Source organism: Homalodisca vitripennis, chromosome 1 (genome assembly GCF_021130785.1).
Source record: "Homalodisca vitripennis isolate AUS2020 chromosome 1, UT_GWSS_2.1, whole genome shotgun sequence".
In the NCBI taxonomy this organism is placed as follows: Eukaryota; Metazoa; Arthropoda; class Insecta; order Hemiptera; family Cicadellidae; genus Homalodisca; species Homalodisca vitripennis.
In genome coordinates, this window is record NC_060207.1 from 156,910,759 (window position 1) to 156,936,479 (window position 25,721).

At 32.0% G+C, this 25,721-nt stretch overlaps 1 protein-coding gene across 4 annotated transcripts in view; it reads left to right on the forward strand.

Annotated features, from left to right (window-relative positions):
* Nucleotides 1–25,721, forward strand: part of LOC124374553 (prostatic acid phosphatase-like) — a 38,122-nt gene that overhangs the window by 1,498 nt on the left and 10,903 nt on the right. For 2 of the 4 annotated variants that reach the window (XM_046832751.1, XM_046832764.1), the window contains exon 1: nt 23,126–23,222. Coding sequence is in view for 1 of the 4 variants with exons in the window: in XM_046832770.1 (XP_046688726.1) it covers nt 1,110–1,214; nt 5,304–5,543; nt 7,160–7,354; nt 19,815–19,941; nt 21,341–21,564; nt 22,645–22,806 (1,053 nt within the window). In the remaining 3 variants the exon portion in view is untranslated. Of the gene's footprint in view, nt 1–1,109; nt 1,215–5,303; nt 5,544–7,159; nt 7,355–19,814; nt 19,942–21,340; nt 21,565–22,644; nt 23,223–25,721 lie in introns of those variants that run through there. The other 2 variants (XM_046832770.1, XM_046832756.1) reach the window with 2 other exon arrangements.

The window sequence follows — 25,721 nt, forward strand, 5'->3', positions numbered from 1 at the left end:
AAACTCAATTAAGGTACTGGAAATATTTTAGACCGGAAGTAGATTACAAGGACCAGAAGTGGAGACTTTCTGGCCAAAGTAGGTTTCCGATACCTGCATATGTACATGTTTACTTGTTCGAGTTAATAAAGAAAATTTAATTTAAGGTCGGAAATAGAAATCATTCGAATCATAAGTGTTTTTATATCCAGTAAAACCTAGAATAACGAACCAGTCGCAATTTTGATTAACCTCTGATACTCTTAACCATGAATACTAAAAATAATATATTTTCTACGGATACATGCCTGCTTCCGTAGAAAATATCATAGGGCCCCAACATATTACATCGTAGTGTTTCCACTAAGAAAACTAGGAACATCTATTTTGAAAATGTTTATAATTAGTAACTGCTAGTTACCATATCAGGTTTCAAAATAACATCCATATAAACTTTTAAACTGTAATAACTAAAAAGGGAGTGTTTTTGAAACGTTTACATGAATAATCATATATGGATTCCTTTTAGAAGAATTTTTTGATACAAAGCTAATGTTTGTCATTTTTAACACTTGCTATGAAATATAGCTGGTATATATATTTAATAACTGGTGTTGGGTTACTACCTTGTTAATCTTATTGTTGTAAAGTCTATTGTCCTTTAATAATTGGTAACTGCTAGTTACCAATTATATAATTATCCTGGTATGATATTTTATCAAACATGTAAACTTGAAACAAAAAAAGTGTGGCCTCAAACATCGGATTTTTTAAAGGATAACGTTTATCCAAAATTGTCCAATAAAACTAGATTTAAATAAGAATATCATCTAAGTATACAGTTTTACACCGGCAAGGTTGAGGCCCGTGCAGACATGAAATTGCATGTATAATTACCAGTCAATAGCTCAATTCGTGCTCTGAATATCATGCACATTGAATATTTACCAGCCTCTTGAGTAATAAATAATCTTTGAGTAATAACCATCTTTGAATTCGAATCGGTGCAAATAAAGTACGGAGATCGACTTTTGTAATCGTCGTTAATTTGTGGTTCGACTCTGTCAGAGCCTAGGGTAAATGGACTTATCTTTACAATTTGTCTCATTCGTCTTTGGTTTGTTTATTAGTTTTCTCGCCATGGTACACGAAGCCCTTATGGAGATTTTCCAGCGGTTCCTTATCCCGCTAAAAACAAAACGATATGGCCGCATGGGCGCCTTCAGCTCACGCAGGTAACACTTCTGTCTATCAAAATAATATATAAATAATATATATATATATATATATATATATATATATATATTAGTGTGTTATCAAAATAACGAAATTTAGTGTTATTATTAGTTGTATCTTTGATACTGAACAAAACTCGAAAACATGTAAAGCACAGATATTATATTGAAGTGAATATTTTACATTTTTCAAGTCAATTTTTAAACTAAGTTTACACGCATACACTATCACACTAGTCATAGCAATGTATAGCTTATAATAACGCTATTTGAATTTCCTAGTACATTAATATTAAATCTTCTCATATTAAAATATGTTTTTAACCCCATAAAATTTTATTTAGATTAAAATAACTACTCAGTTCATTTATAAATCTTCAATAATTCATACAACTTATCTATTGTAACAATATTGTTTTACACATTGACAAAAAAAGTTTTATGGCACATAATAGATGAAACACTTTAATCCAATTTTCAAAATATCAGCTAAGATCATTGTTATAGCACTGTTATCATCAACTTCAATTGATTTATATTTATATGTAAGTTAGGAGTACGCCACTCCACGTGTCGCACTACAGACTCAGCTAATGTTGTACGCAAATTTTAAATATTTAGCTCACTTCATTCTAGAGATGTCCCACGGACAGATAGACAGGCAGAAAAAGAAATGTTTACACCCCCCGTCAGACAAACACAAATTTGTCAGCATATTGAGCTTTAACGACGGTCAGCTTAATTCCATAGTTGTATATGCACTGTCATAAAACTCATTCTTGTCTGTGTAAAAATGCAATTTCATGCAAAATGTAACGTCAATAAATGAAATCTTTCTCGACATATCTTGCCACACGATACATTCACATTTTTGTTCATTCATTTGGGTTCCGTAGCAGCGTTAGGAAAAAAAATGTCTGCTCAACTTTTTCGTTCAATGCTACACACAAGCCACTAATAAATAGATGATGGATTTTATATGTGTTGGAGTAGTTAGCAACATGTGTTAATATGTCGTAATATTTAGAAATCTCATATAATATTATTTAGATTCCGTTTGTTTAGGAATTTATTTATTCTACAATATTCTTTCACTGCTATCATGGTTACTCAAAAGAGCAATGTAAAAATGTTCGAAACCACTCAACCAAATCCCATACAGTAACGTGCACATTCATGAAACTCTGTGTCCTGTACAGAAATGAAGCTTCTTCAAAACATGTTATGCCTATAGGTTCGTTTTCGAGATATTGTGCAAACAGTGACACAGATAGAGAGAGACAATTAAATTACATTTTTCCAGTCCCTCGAGTGATAAACTACGCTAACGCTCAACCAATAGATTTCCACCCCACCAGCTCTATATAATTTGTTACATTTATGCTTAAAGTGTAATTACCAATTTCATAAATATGAACCTCGCCATCAATAATCTTACATTTTGATAACACTGCTATCTCAGGTAAATTACTCAATTTCTATTTTATTATTCTTTATAAATCTGAGTAACTTCTTTTGATAATCTTAAACTATACGTAACTTTACTTGTCAACAGAAAAATACATTAACTATAGACTTACTCTATACTTAATTATACTTACTGTACTGTAAAATTAAATACTCAACAATCAATCTTGAATTGTCAACAAATTAAAAATGAAATAATACTTTTTTTGTAAAAATAACCTCGATAAACAAAACTAAATCTTTAATATTAATCCACGTGAGTCGCCAAAGTAAGTCACATAATATGTGTCAGTATGTGGAGGTCCTAGAGACTGAGAGCACTAAGAGGTCGGAAGTTGCCAGAAACTGGTAACTTTCAGTAACTGGGAGCACCCTAAGACTTGGACATGCCACACGGTGAAAGCTGTTGGATGCTGGGAACTCACAGAGGTCAAAAATAATGGATATCCATACCTGTCAGAGGCCAGGAACTCTCAGAGGTTAACATAAATAAGGAAACTGAAGGATATAAATGCTATATGCTACCAGAATTCGGGAGCTCCCATAGTTTGACTTGTGCCAGGGAAAGCTCGTTATTGGCGATTTGGAAGGATTATAGGATTTTGGACAGTTGCCGTTATGTAAACAAAAACTTAAACACTACGTCCCGTAAACTGTGATCAAAGGGCTGTATCGATCCTTCAAAAAGATAACAAAGTCAAAATCATACCACACAACACTTCTCAAACACTGAACAAAAATAACTTATAAAGAAAAATTGTGGAAACTAAGTATATGTTTCCTATACATGTTTTTTTGAACAACTTTTGCATATATCCATATAAAGTAGCCGAAACTAACTCTTAAAAATGTATAGACCAATAGTTTGGGTGTAGCCGATAGTTCATCAAGGTTTAGATTCACCACAAAGTTGGAAACAAATGTGGAAACTAAGTATCTAAATATGGTAAAAATAATCAACCAAATACAGGAAGAATGACCCTATCAATGTTTTTCTATAAAATTAAAATTCTCAGTGACTTAATCATTAATGATCAGACATCCTGGAATTTGTGTCCACCCCTAATAGGTATAATGTCGAAGGATGTGGTAAGATCTCCGCCAACTGCGGGGAAAGCTGTAGTAGGTGGCACTGATGGCCGGTGGCATTCGTGATCAGACGAACTCAACACATGATCAATTAAAGAAATTATATTGTTTTGACAAATCTTTGACCCGTTATCAAGCAAATCTATAATGCGTTGTTATATAGCACTAACGACTGTTTTTGTTTGAAGAGGCTACATGTTTTCGGGGTTGAAAATTTTAAACCCCGAGTAAAACGGACTCTCTCGTATTGGAAGTTTTATGTCCATGTCTTTCGTGATACTCATGGAAATCTCATGACTGTACCAGCTGATTGTGCTTGAACGTGAGCACTAGGACTTCACACACACACACACGCGCGCGCGCGCGCGCGCGCGTACGCAGAGAGACTGGTGTGTGTGTGTGTGTGTATATATATATATATATATAAATTGATTCGTGTGTATATATATGTGTGTATATATATGTGTGTATATATGTGTGTGTATATATGTGTGTGTGTATATATATATGTGTGTGTATATATACGTGTGTGTGTATATATATATATATATATATATATATATATATATATATATATATATATATATATACACACACACTGCTTGCTGGTGTATTCATAGTTTCTAAATTAAAAAACAAAATGTATACCCGCTGAACGGTGGTTGTAAGATATACCGTACACTGATAAATACTTGATGTATCAAAGAATACATAGAGCCTAGTCACTGTCGAAAGTGAGCAAGTTGAACTATATGGTCGTAAATAGTATTAATAAACGAGAGCTTTGATCTGAGTTTTTAAAATAACCCATTTACTACGTTACTTTTAGGATCAGTTACGTAATACTTGATACCAGTATCTATGTTATTGGGAGAACATTAGCGGAATCTATCACTCGAGGGGCTGGACAAATCTACCTATGTATCTGTCTGTCTCTCGTAAACGAACTGAACTATATACTTGATATTTTTATGAAGCTTAATTTCTATACAGGCAAACCGAGTTCCCCCTATATAATTCTCCCTTTTATTATTTGGACACTAAAATGAAACCTAAATGTTACTGAACAAAAAGTGAGTGTACCATGTGGCAGCATATCTTATGAAAGAGTTCATCTGAAGAGTTGACGTGAAACTTCATTTGTACATAGACAAAATGAGTTCTATGATGATGATGTACAACCATAGACATTGGATGGCGTCATTGAATACTAATACTCAATAAGTTGACATAATTTCTCTTTTGTCTGCCGGAGGGATGTAAATATTCTTTCTTGTATGATTGATTGATGTCTGTCAGCAGGATATCTCGAGAATCAAATGAGACACAGATTGGGTATTTCGTATCCAACTCAGTGAAGCCTGTTGCCTGACACGTTGTGTAGCTTACTTCTACATTGTTTTAATATATCACTTTTTATATTTTGATGAGGATTGTTATGGCTGTAATGTTAGACTTTTGCTCTTCAAAATCTATGTTGTGGGTTCGCTCCTGTTCACTTATCTATAAAGTTTAACCACTTATTTTCCACAGCCCGGGCGGCAACAAGCTTACAAACTAGGGATGAAGATTAGAGCGTTGTACAATGGGTTCCTGAGTCCGAACTACAGTCCTGAGCAGATCAGAGCCTACAGCACAGATACCGACCGTACCCATATGACCGCTCAGCTGTTTCTGGCCGCTCTCTTCCCGCCCAAGGACCACCTGGTCTGGAACAACAATATATTCTGGCATCCTATCCCTGTGTTTACCACCTATCTCGATCACTGGGAGGTACGTAATATTAATGATATTTTTAATGTTGCCAACAACACGAAAGAGTTTTGCAATTAATGAATGAAACATTGTTGGAATCGAGGTCCACAGTATTGAGTTGATGCTTTGTTACCAAAGATTAGTTGATGCTTTGTTAGGATATACTAACTAAGTATATTAATCACTTGCAAATGTAGAAAAACTAAACCATGTTTCCCTGAAAAGTCAAAACGTATTTGTAGACTACATGCAATTTTAAAATAAAATAAACATAATGATTTTGTTGTAATTTACAATTTAATTTATTTGAAAGAGATACCGGAACATTAAATTTCTTTAAATAATACAGTGAAATATAAACAACTTCTCAAACTTTTAGTGACACTCAATTTTAAACTTTTAGTGAAGTTAAAACTCAATCTAAATTAACATCATGATGTGAACATGTTCCTTTTCTCCATCATTTACATCCTCTGCAGTGCAGTTTAAAATTTCTTCGTAGAAAGGAACATACTGATCTTATACTTAAGGAAAAGTGATTGAATGTAATTTTTATTTATATTTTCCCTTATAGGAACTTTTCCCGGCAGTTCATAGGCACCTGTTGATGGTAACACTGGCCTTGGATCTAAATAGTTTGTACGTTCGTACTAGCAAACCATCGATATTTGATCTAGCAATAATATTCTCTTTATCAGAGGGTTCTATATGAGTAAGTTGTGTGATGGAGCTGACTTAAAACTCAAAAGTTATCTTTAGTTTGTTTCGAACGCATTTCTTCTCATATTTGGGCAAATAATTTTTAAATCAATTACATTTGCGGTTCAAACGAAGTTAACATTAGGCCTACATTTAATTTACATAATCATACAGCTGGAATTTATGATAATTTTGGTTAGTTGGTGAACAGAATACAATCGATAGTTCCTTCTCAGTATTCTCTTTGTTGTAGAACATCGATGACAAGGGAGAAACGAGTGACTCCGAATGTGGATATATTGTTTAACTTTGTTTGATCTCCCAGAATTAGTTAAAAAACTCTACTGGGAGCATGGTTCTATACGAGTATTAAATTAATATTATGCTACATATTATATTATATTTTAATTTCATAAAAGATTACTCTAAAAACGAATTCAAACACAGCTGGACAAGAACGTAGTCAGGAAAGAATTTGGGGGGAGAGGGTACAGAAAACTGATATTTTCCCGTAGTGGACATAAATAAGGCCCCATTATTTTTGCTTAAGAAAGTTTTGACGCGTTTATATGTTGAAAACGATCTTTCAGCATTACATGTAAGTAATACTGAATTCTTTAAATAATAAACAATTAAAAATTTGGGGGGTCCTGACCCTTGGACCTGTATCCTGGGCACATAACTTTGTTGTATGAACTGTGGATTCTGTAACCCTACAGATAGTTACTACCAGCTTTTCAGTGGTTGACTAATGCCTAAAAACATGTTTATCCGAAAAAGGATTCCCGAATAAACATAGGTATTCAGGTTTTACGGGACGTTTTCTTTATAACTCGTAAAATATAAAACTCATTTATCTAAACTTTTTGAATTAGTAAAAGAAAATTAATATAATAAATTCTATGGTTATATTTCAACATGAAACGTTATTGCAGGTGTGCGTCAATGCCAGCCAGTGTCCGAGGTTTTACTGTTCCCAGAACAGATCAGTAGAAACGTTTCGAAAGAAATTCAAATCTGACATAGATTTCTTAATGAAGCATATTGGAAATATAAGTGAGGAATACAATGAGGATTTTTCATCTATGAAATTTGTGTTGTACTATTTATGGGAACAACTGCATGCTGCTGTAAGTATCTTATTCAATGTAGAATTTATTTTAATTAAGAAAATATAATTATAATAGCTGCTACACGTGGTTTCGCAAGCAGTTTTGAAAATCAAATTCCGTAGCCTAATTATCCAAAGCAATAACGAGTGATGTAAATTGATGATCTATGACATTATCAAACGTAAGTAGGTATACGATCACGTACATATTATTTCAGTGTTTTTGGTTTGACAATCAGAGGCTAAGGGGATAACACTTATAAAGTGTTTTGCGCATATAGAGGCATTTTAAGTTCAAATGAATAGTATTTCCCTCAGCTACTTCGGCCAAAAAGCATCTATTTCAGGCCGTTAATTAACTTCCAGTCTAATTTATCTTGCCAGTTGAGTTTTGTCTTGTTGTCACAATGAAGAAAATATACATACATACTTAGGACTGAGAAGTCTACTACAGTAAGAAAAACTCCCGGTATTGGGGTGAAATCCTTAGGAAGTTTATACAACATTTCGGTACTCATTTATGTCAGGGTTTGCGTTGTAGAAGTTTTGTTTTTCGAATAGTAATCTGAGAAATAATAGCTCGTTGAAGGATGTTACTCTAAAAATGCTACATCACAATGTCAAGCAATCCATACAAGTCTTGAGTATTTAGAAACTTTTGCACATAATTATTAATAGTTTTCCTCATTAAGGTACATCGTATTACAGTGTTTAATAGTATTTCCAAGAACTTCTTTAAAACAAATATTTCCAATTTATAAGATGATTTTAATTTGTCATTGGCACAATCTGGAATAAAAATTATGTGGTATCATTTGATATATGCATTACACTACTAATCAAGCACTTAAATGATACAATTAAAATTTGTATCAATAAAGAGACTGAACAATTTGTATACAATAAAGAGACTGAACAATCAAAGAAACTTTTATTATGTGTCAACAGTTATTTATTGTCAGCTAAATGTGGATTATTAAACATAAATATTATCAATAATATAGTGGTTAAATTAATTTAACATATGGTTGTGCTGTAAAAAATGAATGTTTATACAAAACAGTTAACTACATTTAACAGAATTTTTTTATTATATTAATATTCCACAACTTTCGGGACCGAGATGGGATATTTTGATGCTTTAGATACCAGAGGGCGTAAAGTAAATTATATGTTCTTGCTTTTCCAATTCATGTTCTATGTCATACTATTTCCTTGGTATAGTCTAGGAATTATATTAGTATTTATATACCCCATCAGTGAAAAATGGATGCGATGTCCCCTCGACGATTTTCTCTCGTAAACATTGCATCTAGTGCCTCTTGTATTGCTTTGTGATTCCATTTGCTATGATCACGGACTCAGTGCGCTCGCTTGTTTTCTTAAATCGTAGTCACGGAACGAATGGTTTGTTGAATCATACTAATGCCCAATCCCTCCGATTTTATTTCTTCAGCAACTGAAAATATGCCGTCCCACAACGTTTAAGGAAACCAAATTCAATGCCCCACATGTATACAGTCAAAATTTTGATAATTTATAAATACTAGAATAAACTATCAGTTTACCTTGTTGCAATGATGTTTTAATAAGATGTGTCGTTACTATCAAACATACTTATTAGTAGTTTAATTAATTAAACACATGGTCGAGCTGTCATACTGCAATGTTTACACTAACAGTTGGTTATATTTAACAGGACCTTTCAATTAACATTTCATAACTTTTAGTCTTATGGAATTTAGTCAAGATGGAATTTAAACTGCTGTAGAAACCACTGTGGAGTAGCTTGGAGGGATTTTCGAAATAAGAATAGACCTATATTCATCCCTGATACCATAAGAATGTTCATTTAAGATTTAAGTACAATCACTTCAATAGTTTATGCGTGAAAATTAAAGAAGAACAAAGGCACTTTCAAGTTTATAATATTATTAGGATTAGAATACGATTAATATTTTCACCTATAATAAAAAAGCACTAAAACTACTTTGAAATTAGGTTCCGCACTGGTTGAGACACCAAGTTATCAAACTTTGAGGGTGATAAACTCTAATACTATGGAGATTGCAGTAGATGGCAGTATCTTAGGTACTTTTGTGTGTTTAGTAATTCGTTCAGATACAATCACGAAGGTCCTTACGTTCTTTTATATTCATAGGCAGGTCATAAAAGTGTATTAGTATTATTAACCAAGGAAACGCTAAGCTAAAGAATTTTTGGTTCATTATCCAAACAGTCTGTCGAACCTCTCGCAAATATTTCAGCGGACTCGTCATCTCTTCAGAATACAGGCATTACTGGAAACCGAAAATTCTGATGTTGTGATGTTAATTTTAAGGTATTCCTCAAATTTAAGAAGTACATCCCACTGTCTTTAAAATATGTCTAGGAACATATTTTAAAATATTACATGTAATATGGTGAGTGATTCACGTTTAACTGATGGATCTTCCGTTTTCCCTGAGAATTTGTTTGGTTTTTACTTCAGGACTAGAATATTTTATAGTTTTTCTTGTTTGTTTTTTTGCCACAACTAAAACTGAGACCGCTTATCTCATAGAGAATTTAAGTGTTCTGAAGTTGCATACGACTACGAATTCTATTGTAGTCTTAAATGCGGAGTGAAGGTATAGTTGGATAGCTGAAGAAGAGAGTATTTTTTAAAGAGAAATGCTATTTAAAGTACTAGTAGATCCTTATAGTACAAGATTTTGTGTCCAAAAGCTTATTGCCAAGCGCAGTCTCAGTACAAGGTTGACACGTACAAGTCTAGAACAAACATGTTTATGGCATTAATTGTGTTGTGATCTATATTTTTGAGAGTATATTACCACCGTCCACCAATATTATGAAAATGAACAGTTCTGTTAAGAATCTGAGATGGTAGACATCGCTATGAAACCACATTGACCATTGCATTTGATGCATATTGGCAATCATCCTATATCAATCAAAAGATCATCGCTATACAAGTTCTAAAAACACGTTCTATTTATAGTATATCCGAGTTCATGCTTTTATTGTCAAATTTAGCTTATATTATCATTAACGTTATCAAATTATCCTCATTTAATTTTTAGAAGTTAACCTAAATAAAGGGTGGAGTTTATTGTTAGGCTAGGTACTGTCTATTTTGAATAAAGCATTAATAAAGGTATCGCTGTATCCAATAGAGCTATTAAGTTTCCGATTTGCAGACTAATTTCTCTTACTATCTTATCACTCATAACTGACAAAGTTCTGTGGTTTCTTTATAAAATAGTCGGCTATCTAATCTCTCAACACCAGTACAGGTTCATGAAAGGACGTTTAACTACCAAAAGCTTATAATATGTAAGAATGGCTGCTCCTGTCTTTGAAGAACTCCTCTATTAATGCTTATTGAGGTGAGTTTTTAAGCTTTTGGATTTGGAATTAATATTCAAGAGTGCTATAAGGCTTCTCGGTATCTATCAACAACAAGAAATATCTTAAAATCGACATCTAGTTTTACGCTGAGATTAGTAAAATTTCTCCACAGATCCCAGTATCTAAGTTGGACCTGCTTACCAAAATAATATCTTTGCTATTAGCCAGTTTGATCCCCTGTGCCTTAGTAGATAGTTTACTTTTAAAATTAATTCTTTCTTTATTCTCAGATTTGAGAAATTACGATCTAGATCAGATTTATCTAGATATAAGTAAGGTGGAGAATGTTTGAGTTACAGTATTGATTTTGATCTTTTATTCTCTGATCACATAAGCATTGTTTTTAAAGATATGAAAACTTGTTTCTTTTTGTACTGATCATCCGATTTTTGAAGATAAAGGTTCTTGTCTGACATGTAAAATGACCTTAATCATTCGTTACATTAGATTGATGTTACATAACAGTCGAGGCCGTGCAGAGATTCCTTTCGATGGTGTCCTTGACAGTTTCTCGATCTGGTCGGAGTAGATGTGCGAAAGGAGATGCCTTCGTGATAACTTGCTGTTTTAAGGCAGTATTTGAGTGTTTAGAACTCTGCATGGATACGATAATACGTCTAAGTCGGCAGAAAATGTAGACCTAAGAGCTTCAGAATAAAATGTTACACGTGAGACCCGTTGGTTTATTCCTGCCTTGTGCATATGAGTCAGTTATCAAATGTGATGTGCTAATGTTGCAAACAATTTTAAGACGTTGAATTCTCTCAATAACTATTATCTGTGAGAGACTATTCAATCCTTTAAGTACCTCAGCACATAACGACTTGTACTGTACTGAACGTGAACATATTATGTGATCTTGTTAGTTAGTAACTTCACATTACAGAGTTATGTTTATATTAGTACAATGAATGGTCAACTAAAACCCTTTTTAAATTATTTTATTACGATACACGTGTTTTGGTATTCAACTATGATGACAATAAAATAATTTTAAAAAGGTTTTAGTTAACTATTCATTATACTAATATGTGATATTAATATATCAACCTGTTATCTTCACCTCAGTCATATGAGTGAATGATTCTCACATTCAATTGTTTCGACACTTGTTCTTGAAGAAGCCAAGAAGCTTACTGGGATTGAGCTTAACTACAAACATTGAATTTCAATTTAATAAAAACAAAACATTGTGGTTTTCTGCCTAACATTTTAAGGTGTGTTTCCGTTAACGTGTATTAGAGATTTTGAAATCTTCTGGAAAGGAAACCACGTGGTCCTTGGAGAACTTTCCGAGTGAGCATCTCTTGGAAAACTTAACTTCTAGAAACCCTGAGCAGATATAATCACCTAATAGAGCATTATATCGGTAGGTGGCAGGTGACGGGTCTTTTACACTACTATTCGTTGACTCAACGACCCTTTCTGAGAAAATAACAAATAAGACAGGGTCATTTAGTCTACAGGTCGTTGAGACAACGACCCCATTTTGATATTTAAGATTTTCTACATAGGTTCGTTGTGACAACGACCCAGTAAAAGGAATGAAAAGGGTCAATTACTCAACTGGGTTCGTAGCAACAACGCCACATTTTGCCTGTTTAGTTGAATATTTCAAAAGATGGGTCGTTTGTCTCAACGACCCTAAATTATATTAAATGCTTATATTGAGAGAACCAGGTCTTTTACTCAACCATTCTTTGTGTCAACGGACCAAAATGGAGAAATGTATAAGCAATGTGAAGAAGGGTCGTAGCAACAACAACCCATTTTTTCCACTCAATGGATAAAATATAGTAAGAGGGTCGTTGAGACAACGACCTAATTTAAACTGTTCAGAGGTTCTTTTAGTCTACTAGGGTCTTTGTGTCAACTGCGTGCAGCCGGACAATGTGGCGAGATGTTGCCGCGCACCAGTCGTACGGCGCTGAATGTTGCGCTCGTATTGATGTAGCGTACATTATTCTCTTGCCACTATAAATTTACAAATGTAATTTTTTTTTTTTTTTTTTTTTTTTTTGTATTTTTTTTTTATAAGGAGAAGCCGATCCCTTTTAAGCCTTATTCTGCCCGTGCCTCATGGGCCACTGGCCTGTGCGAGGATCTTATCAAACAGAATAAGGGGGAGAGTCAATACAGTAAGGTCAATGGTACTGATGATCACAGACAGGATTCGAACCTGCGCTATAACTCAGACTCAAAGTCCGACGTCTTAGACCGCTCGGCCATCGGCACAAATGGTAATAATTTGTATTAATTTAAAACTATATTAATATAAACCCCTTTTACGGATACAGATATACTTTTAAGCAGTAATGATAAGACATTACCAAGTAAGAGTGATAAAAAATGGAAATACAAATTAAATATTAAAAATGGAAATTGTAACGATAAATAGCAATTCTAAATATCAATAATATAGATCAAATTAATAATATAGATAAAAATTACATATAATTTTGAAAGTAATCATAATTTAGCTTATATACAATGAATTATTAAAACGTAAATGTTCATTATTTAAAACTTACATTTTTACTAATTAGTTTGATTCTCTATATAAAACTATACAATTCATGCCAAATAAATATATAGTTTTATAAAATTAGTTTATTTGTAATATTTAAATAAATTAATAGAATTTTAGTGCTGTTCACAGCAAAAATTGTACTTTTATTTTTCGCTCACTCCTCTTCTAAATTTCAATATGTTATTAACTCTATCTATATCTCTTAATTTATAAATAATTTACTTTTGTGGATTGAATAAAGTTGATACTTGAAGTTTAATAAATGCTTCTAATACCTGCACGGAATATTGATATATACATGTTCATACACATTTATGCTTATTAATAATGTTTGAGGTGAAAAAGAAGTCATGGAGAGTTTCTTTAGAGGATTAAGATTTAATATATTAAGATATAATCGTATCTAGTAGTCTAAGGAGAATCTTAACTGTAAGAATAGGTTAAGTGGCTACCATCAATTAACCATTCTTCATTGTAGAAAATTAATTAAATGAAGAGAATTACATTTCGACTATGCCGACAAAACGTGTCGTCAATACATCTTTTAAAAAGGAGAATTGAAAATAATCCCTATAAAGTTATATGCTAAATGTATTAGAATGTGACTAATAATAACTACAAATAAATTAATGGAAGCTAAAAAAATATGTTACAAATTACATCATAAAACTTCTTTTTCCGTTTCAAACCACCATATAGAAATCATGTGGTACAAAATTTTTTAATTTTCAAATGCCCCTTCTAGCATTTTGTGATTCTTCTTTGCTAGTTTGTGATTCTAGCATTAGCTCTTAAAATTATGATTCGATCTAATCCTTAGGGTTTGTTATTTGATTTGTCAGTTTATAGAGTTAAATTAAAAGATATATAAATACAAAATACTATTTATTATTTCTCAATCACCAGAGATCTAACCATATACTTAGTCTAAAGGAACAAATCATTAAAGAATTACGACATGTTATATATTAACGTTCCAGCTCTCTAAGGTCTCTATACTACAAGAGTCCACTGCAAAAGGGCTATGGACTTAGACCTCAGTATTCAACCAATTGATCTAAAATTTATTTATTAACAATTCATTAATATTGAATCTTTGAAACTGTTCAAGCAAGCAAAATTTCAGTTATTTAAATAGTGCAAATAGAAATGTTTCACTTCCGACTTCAGAATTCTAAAACATCTTTATTGTCATATGTAATTAGTGGAAAATGGATTTATACGTGGAATTTTCTTTCTTAACCACCATTTATGTCGGAAATGCCTGCTTTGCCATTAAAAAGGATGTTTCCGTAACGCATCTGTCATGCGAGCAAAATTGAGTGTGAATCTAAGGGTATCAGTGAGGGTAGCTAGTGTTACATGCAAACCAATTGTACTCATATTTTAATAACAGCCACTAAAAGTTAAATTGTTAAAAGATAACTAGCATAAATAACAAATAAAATATATTAATTGACAACAACAATTAACATTGAGTATTGATACAATTGTATCACTTAAATTATTGAAAAATGCAGTAATAAGTATTGAGCCTTTTTAACCGTTACATACATATGCGGTTATTTTAGTAATTGAGCAGTAAAAAACACGTTTGGGTGTATATAATTTAATCAGTAGGTTATTTCAGTCAATGCATTTTAGTAATACAAATAAAGCCAATTTCTCTCTCAATCAACTACGAAGTAGACAAATGTCTGGATATATCTCGCCCATTCCAGTATTCGACCAGCTTCCCGACTTTAATATTAATTTTAGAAGGACGATTTTCAATCAATATTTTTCTAATTACATTCTCTTTAAATTAGATTATGTTTTTAGTCCCCTGATACACTCGTCAGTTCCATACAAAATCACCAAAATGTTAAAATTTGTATGTTTTAAAAGTTATAATTTTATGTTTTGTACTTTAATTATTTTATTTTTTTACGAACTGAAAAATACTACATATATAAAGCATGTTTTGCATATTTTATGAAAATATTTTAAATATAACTTAACCTATAGTATTATGTAAAGAAAAGAACTTGGAAAATGGCTAGAAAACGAAAATATCCCCAATAACATAAAATTTAAAATTATTACCTTTAACAGTTAACTTACCCTCTGCAGTTCCCTCGACAATAGTAAAAAAGTTGATTAAATAGAGTAACATTTCAAATATTTTTGTTTTAATGTTGCAATGTTAAAGGCGTTTTAACAAATACACTTTTCCTTTCTTAAAAGGTTTACTGTTAATAACTATATAAACTAATTATGTCAGATAGTATATATATATAAATTATTTTGTATTTTAATATTTTAGTCGAAAATAACATGTGTTTTGTTTATAAAAAAAGCTCATGCTAATGGCTAGTTTGTGAAAATGCTTATGTCTTGCAGTTTGGAAAAAAGTTGGAAAAATATTTATGTGTTTTCGGATAATGTTTTCGCTATTTAGAGTTGGATCTATTAGTATAGATGAAAAATAAAATAGTCTTTCAAAATCTTTAATAATGCTTACACCTGTTTCATAAATAAGCAATTAAAGTATAAAGGTTTCTATTGGGCCGAACGCAGTAAAACCTATGAGGGCTGGAAAGATATAATTTATTTCTGTTCACAGGAAATCTTGAGAACAAACTGACATTATATTATATATAAATAGATATATACATTATAGGATTAGCTAGCCCAAAATATATAAAACGCTGCAATAAATATAAGATATACATACTCGTAATAACGGGTAACTACGAACTAGTTGTGCAAAGAAAAAAACCATTCTTTTAGACACTTTTAATAGAACAATATATTTTACAGTTACATTGTTTTAAAAACGGTAAAGATATGATTAAAATGGTTTTACAAAAGCACCAACAATTGCTCTACAAATAGGGCATGTTAGTGGCAGCTCGGTTCTTATATGTGTTTGTAAATAGTTCCATCGCCATTATTGTGACCTGATGAAATATTTCATACTCGGTCATAGGGACGGCGCACAGCCTGCACACTACATTGTGTCCATAAGGTGTGGCCATCCTGGTTGCCTTCATCGTAAGACACACGTTGCAACGCGTGTCTCCCACTTCCTGGTTCTGAAGCCCCTTCGTCGTTTAAAGCGAGGCCCATTTTTTATTTCGCTAATCTGCCGCTCGATTTCATGAGATGTCATAAATTCAGTAGTGTCATTGATGGTCGGCACGAGCCTGTAATTTATATACCTCGATGGTCCTTACGTCGGATTGTGCTCGCTGCATCTTTAAATGACGTTGCCTCTTATATCCATGAAAATAGTAAGTAAAATTTGTAGGCTAATTAACAATATATTTTTTTCTAACCTCACATATATTTAAAAAACAAATAATTTTAAATTTCATTCATTATTTTGCATTCAGTTTATTTCTGTTTTTATCTGCAACAAATTTATTTTCAAATGTGTCCATCAATTGTTTTACTATTGTAAAGTTTTTAACTATTGTTGAGGGTTTTTTTTGTAATCACTGAATCTTATTTACAGTTATTATATCGCAGGGTTGCATTGTATTTAAATGTCGTGTGATATAGGATATTAGGGGTTCCCTAATTTCTGCTAATTTTTTCAGTGTCAGATGTGGTTGAGGCTTGAGAAATTTATCTTATTGCTGACACCTGGTAGGTAGGAGCAGATGTTATAATATGGAAGAAAGGCTATTATGCAGACTTATCTCTTAACCCTCACGGAATTCTGAGAATAGTTTTATAACCCCTTCCACGTAATTTCATTAGACCCATTCAGAAGGGACACGTAAACTCGAGACCGGTTGCAATAAAACTATTGCATTGTCTGCTAACGACACCATTTTGAGGAAGGAACCACCTCACCCGAGCCTTTACCTGAGACTACCTCACTGTTTTTTCTGTAGTTGTAGTTAGAATATTTAAGTTTCATTCCATTGATATTTGACCATAGATTAATTTAAAACTGTTAAAACTATCCAATGCTAACAAACCTCTTTTAACAACTTATACACGTAATTAACAAATCGATTACATAGGTATAGTTGATACGCTAAATATTCTACAGTTACACGATGGGATTAGCTACTGAGTGGTAAGAAAGGTTTGATATCAGATGATGTATATAGTGTCGACTACAGTAAACTCACCTAGACTTATAAATGAACTCAATCAGATATAATAAAAATAACATACGGGTAGTGAAGAGCACAGAATTCAAGTACGTATATGTTACAATATACCTAATATATTACGCTTAGCCGAAAAGCATGAGTATACATGCGCCAAAATGGAGCTCCTTCTTGTCTATGTATAAATAAAGATTCATATAAAATTTAAAGCATACAAAAAAAAGACATTTTTAGAAATATCTTGCGGATGGATAGGGTACTTGTGGTACCATGCCACATCTAAAAATGTCATATGACTGTACACAGTTTGATTACAAATTTATTTCTTCTGCGATTTTCCCGTCACTGTACGGTTAACCGCAATAGCAATTTGAAAGTGATTGCTATAAATCAATAACCATATATAAGTCAATTCGTTTTCGATATATGTCGGTCATACAGACATACAGAAATTAAATCTTTCGTCTTTCTCAGATGAGTGGCTTCGGCACTGTCAATCGAATTCCTCATAGTGCATGTTTGGAGTTGTAGTAGTTGTCAAAATCTAGTATTAGTTTTTTCATTTGTTTGCAACGTTTTCATTTTAACTTTAATTTTAACGTTGGGTACTGTTTGACTAACCATTTAATAATAATTAGAAACCTCAACCTGTTTCCGACAGAAGTAGAAATATGAATGACAGTTACATTATTTCAGTTTATGTACATGAGTGAAATATATTTTGAATACATAAACAAGAGATGGGGAATCATAACAAGAAATGTATGTCTTAAAAATATTTCTTATATTTTATAAATACAACTATTACCAGACTTTAAATCTAGTTCAATAATATACACGTATAATAAACAAAATATTTACATATAATACTTATACAAAGTATTTACCCTTATATCAGATGTTAGGACTAAACTCGGCACAGACGCAGCCGCCTTCATGCCTACCGGGCTAGGAGTTGACTGATTGACCCTGTGTTTCGTTTTGAAAGCGCTTGTTTGGGACGGAGGGGCGTTGAGACAACGATCAGTTGAGTAAACGCCCTAGAATGTCTTATTTGAGGTTAGATGCATTATAGGGTCTTTGAGTCAACGACCCCTTAATACATATATTTTCAACTTATTCTGAAACTAGGTTGTTGATTCTACGAACCTTTTTCTACTTTTTCTACTTTTAATTTATATTTGGGCCGTTGACACAAAGATCCGTAGTGTAAACGGCCCATTTTAATGAATTAGATAAAAAATATGGAAAAAAAAGGGTCGTTGTGTCAACGAACCCACTTGTAGTTCTATTCTTATATTCGGTATAATGAGTCGTTGTGACAAAGAACCATTGGATTGAACTTTTAGTTTTCTTAGTAAATCGGGTCGTTGCCACAACGCTTCGTAGAGTAAAAGACCTCTGTTATTTGTTATTTTTTCAGAAAAGGGTCGTTGAGTCAACGATTAGTAGTGCAAAAGACCCAACACTAATATTGCAAATACAAAAATAGGGTCGTTGAGACAACGATTCGTAGAGTAAAAGAGCTGCCCCCGACGAATGCAGACGTATTTTGAACTGTAGTCTGTAGTTTAGTTTAATGATTGGTGTTTTGTTAGAACTCTGTCAACTTCACGTTCACTGTTAGTGAAGTTGACACACAACATGGTGGTTGTGATTCCTGACTTACGCGTGTCATAACGCTCTGGTATGATTTGTTTTTTTTAACCTAGTTTGTAATTATGTGTAAAGTTAGTTATTTACCTGAAGAGGAGATCAGATTGCAGATCTCGAAATACGTTTCGAGATCTGCAATCTGATAGTAAAACAAATAATCAGTAACACTACGGTGTTACTGATTATTTGTTTTACTGAACGATGGGAAATGTCCGGAGTCTAGACCGTGGCTTTTTATGACTCTGGGCTATTAGTCCTCTACATGCTAAACTTTTAAACCATTGATATACACCAAGTGTCTTACTGATATATGATATTTTACTGCCTCTAGTAAAAATTGAAGAGGAACCTGATACTTGGTTTTTTAATTCGAGAATCTTCCATGCTATAGTAATATCATGTCTGTCTCTAGATATCCCTGGCTATCCTACCACTCCTCAAGGTGTTTCTTGGACCACCCGATCTTTAAGAGCATCATCAGGTTCTACGATTATCTAGTCGCACCTAGTCCCTAAATCCTACGACAGCTAAAACTAGCTAGATTAATAAGAATTTCCTTTCTGTCACCCTCGCATTTAGGAATAGCCAATGGATATAATCCTGTATTTTGATCTACTGATGAACTGTTAACAGTTTTAAAATGTTATGCAAAGAATTAAAGAGGACAAAAGACAAACATGGCTGAGCTGGTAGTGTTAGAAGAACCGTTACTACATACATTAATGTCTATACTAGAGTATCTAAAAAGATGTATTTACAAACTGTTGTATTAGGAGTCTCAAGATCTACCGATACCGGAATTTGCAAAGAACATTTACCCTGAACCTCTAAAAACCCTGATTACGGAGTTTTATTATGCGTCCACAGTGGGGACAGACGACATGATTAAACTCACAGAAGGTAAGCTACAGTATGCATGTTCTTACATATTTTCAGGTGCATCATGAAATTAGCAGGCCTATATTTTCCTCGCTTATGTTTATCCGTTTTGGAAGCTTTTACTAACAACGAATGTAAAAGAAGAATAAAAATATAAACGTACAAAATCAACCAAGAGTAGCCTATTATTGAAATGAAAAGTTTTTATACATTCAGACATAAATAAGCTGTTAAAATTATCTGTTGCTAAATTGTATTTTAAACTCATGTACTGCAAAACCCCTTTGTTATTGAATCTACACCATATCACATGATAAAATATATTTTGTATATTTTATCCAGAGTGTATCTAAGTAGTTCGTAGTTCGTTTCTAAGTATTACAAACTGGTTAACGGTGCAAAGGTTTGATTTTAGATGGTTATTTTGTCTTATTAAAACGTAACTGAGGACAAAAAATATATATATTCTTATAGTTTCTTAAGTTATCTTATCTTATCTTCTTAAGTTTCAAAATTAATTGTGACAGACAAAATTTTTATACTAAATTTTATGATTAAACATTTAATAAATAATTAAAGAAAGCTGAGGAACTAAAACTTGCAACAAAAATGTCTTAAAAATAACCTAGTTAATCATTTGTACTGTGTCGCAAATGAATTGCTGTGTGGGAATTAATTTACTATCCATATCTTTTCGAACAGGTAAAAAGTATTTTTAACCTGATCTTGTGAGATAACAACTAAAAATGTCTTTGTAATTTTGCAATGTTGTCTTATACCCTTTTGCTATTTATAGAGGGGTTTTATTTTTATTTTCAAATAGCCTCTACTTAAAAAGCCCTTTATTTTAGTTATTATTTCTTAACATAACACATGACCGTGCAAAATTTAAATATTGTAACTTTAGATTTGTTAAAATTGGTTCAACCGTTTATAAGAAAAAGAAACAGACAGACAAAAGTTAAAAAACAGATATATATATATATATATTTACAGAAACACTATTGCTTCTCACTTTCAATTGCAAAAAAGGCTAAAAAAATACACGGCTCGTATTCGTACAGTAAAATTCTGCTATACCCTGTGCTCTATTGTTTTAGACCAGGCGAGCATGTATGTAAGTCGAGTGATTTTTTTGGGAAGGGGAGGATTATAATAAAACTAATTTTTCTGCCATCAACTTAGATCATATATAAAAGTGTTTGGCTAAAAGTACTCTCCCCTACCTCTCTTCCATATGCATCCACTCGCACTTAATGGTCACGTTTGCTTTTGGTCTACACTCCATATTTCTGTAAATGTTCATTCTTGAAGTATGTTATTTCAAGAGTTTTGCCTAGATAAACCATCTAAAAATAAGATTGTGTTTTCTATTTTTAATTATTGTTTTTAAGTATAAGTTAAACGTTGACAATTTCAGGCCAGTTGTTCAAGGAACTCATCGGTCTAATAGAAGCTAAAATCGACGGAACGCTGAAACCAAACCGACGGATGTTCTACTACTCTACACACGACTTCACACTCCTTAGTCTCAAGGCCATACTAGAGGATGGTGGTATCTCTACACGATCATATGTGGAAACAGGATCAGCTTTGATCTTTGAGCTTCACAAACATCTCTCTATTGACGAGTATTATGTCAAGGTAAGCGATAAGAAACTTCTTAGTACAACTTGTGTACTAAAGGATGGTGGTATCTCTACACGATCATATGTGGAAACAGGATCAGCTTTGATCTTTGAGCTTCACAAACATCTCTCTATTGACGAGTATGATGTCAAGGTAAGCGATAAGAAACTTCTTAGTACAACTTGTGTACTTGAGGATGGTGGTCTCTCTACACGATCATTAGTGGAAACAGGATCAGCTTTGATCTTTGAGCTTCACAAACATCTCTCTACTGACGAGTATTATGTCAAGGTAAGCGATAAGAAACTTCTTAGTACAACTTGTGTTCTCTACAGGATCATTAGTGGAAACAGGATCAGCTTTGATCTTTGAGCTTCACAAACATCTCTCTACTGATAAGTATTATGTCAAGGTAAGCGATAAGAAACTTGTTAATTATAATATTGCAGCAAATAAAGTACTACTCAACCAATACTGTGTTGTCCTCCAAACTGCTATCATTTAAATTTCAAAAGTATAACATCCTTTTCGTAATTTTAATTCAATTAAGTCTAGATACTTTGAAGGAGTTAAACTCGTTTTGTGACAGCTGAGTTTTTGGTTATCAGTATCACTTCATTAAATATAAATAAATATTATATAATGTAAAAAATATATATATATATATCGTAATAGTTGAAATTAATTTAAATGAAAGTAAATAAAAAATAAAATTACATTAAAATGATCATACACATTGTAAATTTCTCGCAGTAATGAAAGTAAATATTAATAATTTTAGGCTTACATTTAGCTCTTTTAGATTCGGACGCTTTGCTAAACAAACATTATTTGAGCCTCTGGCTTATAATGAAAAACATAAATAAAATAATGAGATCGTGGAGTCCTTTGATAAGACATTTAAACAAATATAATCTAACGTATCGATGTACCAGTATTGTGTACTGGTATAAGGATTGTGTACTGGTACATTTGGGTTCACATTTGGTTTCAAAAAGTTTAAACAGTTATGTATATAAACATAATAACTTTAATGTTTGATAAAAAAACTTATATACCTTTTAAATTGTAATGTTATTTTAAAATATGTTCTAGCTATTATATATAGACGGAGGATCTAAGGACATGGAACCATCGGTCATAAACATTCCGGCCTGTGGCTACCCCTGCGACTTCAGAATTTTGAAAAACTACACTAACAAGTATATAATTTCTGATTGGGATGAAGAATGTCAAGTTATTGTAAATAATCTTTAAACAAACCTCCTTCAATTGCTAACATCCTAGTGGCTACAATCTCTTATACGATATACTAGATAAACTAAATTACGAACAGATACTTATTTATTAGAAAAGGAAATAACTTGTAGATTGTTATTGTTATGTTGTATGGCCACAGTAGGTATAACATTAATATATTTGAACACATATTATGTATTTTTTACTATATTTATCGATAATTTTATATTCATTACAATTATTGCATATTATATTACACAGTTTTCTTTTGTTGAAAATAAACTGATATAGTGTTTTCTGTACGTTTCACCCTCAATTAAGTCTTAATGGGTTATAAACATTATAAGGAACGTTACTTTACTTTATACTCTTTTGGTTATTAGTCTGAACTGGTGAGCTAGAAATTTCAAATATATTAACTGTTTTATCTTATGGTAACGTATATAGCATTTGATCAGTTTATTACGTACTTATAAATTTAAGTCAAAATCAAAGTGTGCAAGAACCTGTTTTATATCAAAATTATTGAAAAGAGGTTATATATTTATTGCACGTAGTACCCCAATTTTTATATAGCTCCGGGCACCATTATATTAAAAGCAATCTTTTTTGCAAATCACACATTATTTGTTCAGTAGAAAGAATCCGAGTATCCAAGATTGTAGGAAGTTCAGTCATTTACTGGTGGACTTTTTCTTCACGTATCATAGGTCATGCAAAATGTAAAACTGCTTCTCCTGAAATGTTAAAAGTACACAATAGATTCTTCTGTATATTTGGAAAAAGTAAACCGAGTGGTTTGATGTTCATAGTACGATTACCAAGATTGGTTGTTGGCATTTACGTTATTAAAACCTTTACAAGAATGCAACATTTGTAAAATGTGCCACATTTTAGTTTTAGTTTGGGGTCCTTTTACTTTATCCGTTGTTAAGCTTAATTGTTACATATGTAATCAAAAGCCCTTTAAAATAAATGTGGGTCGATGCAGATGTTTGAATTTAAATTTTCAATTGATCGCCCAATACCAAAACTAATAATAGTGATGAAGTAATAACTATGATATGAATCATATCTCCAAAAAATATAAGTTGAGTCGAATTGCTATGGATTCATCAATTCGTCATTGAGATAATATTTATGTTAAAGTTGTAAAATATGGTTCTATAATTTCAAAAGAAATACGTATTAATTATAACAAATGCAAGATAATTTATATCCTAGATGGTTGCATATGCAAAACCAGTTTTATCCTTTAAAATGTGTAAACTAAATCATACCATTAGCAACAATGATTTTCCTTTTCTCTGCCTAGTTTCTAATAAGAACAGTTGCAAAACAAGTTTATTCTTCACTTTATTCTGTAGTTAGGTTGAAGAAAAACTTGTTTCATAAAGTTATACTTTGTTTAGATGATGTTATGTTTTCTGAATAAAATTTTTTTAATGATTTAAATCAACTTGTTATTGTTCTCTCTTTTTGACTATGTTTGTATTAAAACTTTTAAAGTTTTTAAACATTTCTGTACTACAAAAACCAGTTGTATCTAATGAACCAGTAATTTGAATATTATTTTTTTAGTAATTAACTATAATTTCTTACCTTAATTTCTTATAGTAATTATCATCCAAAATATGTGAAGTTTCTAGTTTTATTTTGATATTCCATTACTATTTTGATACGCCACATATTATTTAACCTGTTATTATGTACAATATTTCTTAAATTTCGATTTAATTCATATTTCCACATCCAAAATTATTCCATTTCCTGTAGCCAGTTATAGATAGTATGGTGCTAAGTGTCCAGAAGAAAAGTGATGTGATCACCAGCGCGTACTTCCCATTACACTATTGTAACAATTTATTATCAACTCTTTCCTGCAATTCCTGAAGATATTGACTCTCTGCCTGACCTCCAGCAACACCAGCAGAGGAATATGTTTTATTTGCATTTCTGAGTATTAATCCATTACATTCCCAACATAATGGTATATTTGAGCAAACAAGTAAATGTTTTCATTAAACTACAGTTTTAATTAGTCCTCTGCAACGTCATGACATTTCTGGGGGCAAAGAGGACTTCTGTTTTGTGAGAAAGACTGCGATAAATTATAAATATCATCCTTATTTTTAATTAGAAATGTTCAACCTGAATAAATTGAAGAAGAAATGTTCATTAACATGTAACTTGAGATAGAAATATAAATAAAATTTATCTTTTTAAACATAATCAAATTTAAATAAATTTAGGGTCATATTTATTGTATCTCCCAATTGTAATTTTTATTTTTTATATATGAATATGTTTCGTGAAGTTTCAACACTATCAATTGACATGGATGAAGATCGAGCTACTGATTTATATCAATACTTAATACATATATAAATTTATGATCAAATACATATATAAATTTATGATCAAATTAAAATTAAAACTAAAAGAATACCTTTTCAATAACTCACTCATTTAATAAAATGAGCAAATAACAATTCTGAATAAGTTAAAAAATCTCTATTTTGAAATTCACTCAAAAAATCTAATGCAAACTTTTAACAAAGTTCCTCTTGATTTTATATTAAAATAAATCACACAGTAAACGTGGTCTAAAAATCAAAACGTAGCTTTTAAATAACCAGTAGATGGTCAGATGATAGGTCTAGGGATGGCATCAACCGTAATAATGGCAGGAAGGTCGCAATGAATTACAAAGTAAAAAATGTCACCTTGATTTTTTCCGGTCATGGTCGTGGGTTGCAAGCTCAGGGACGAATATCGTCACATATGGACGATCTATGAAGTGGAGTACGCGTCGACATTCTGTATTGTTGGCGGCACTACCCCAAGATCTGTATTTTTTACAATTAATTGAGGTTTCCTGTGATAATAAATGGGTACTCGATACGTAAATAGAGAAGAATGAGGCGACATGG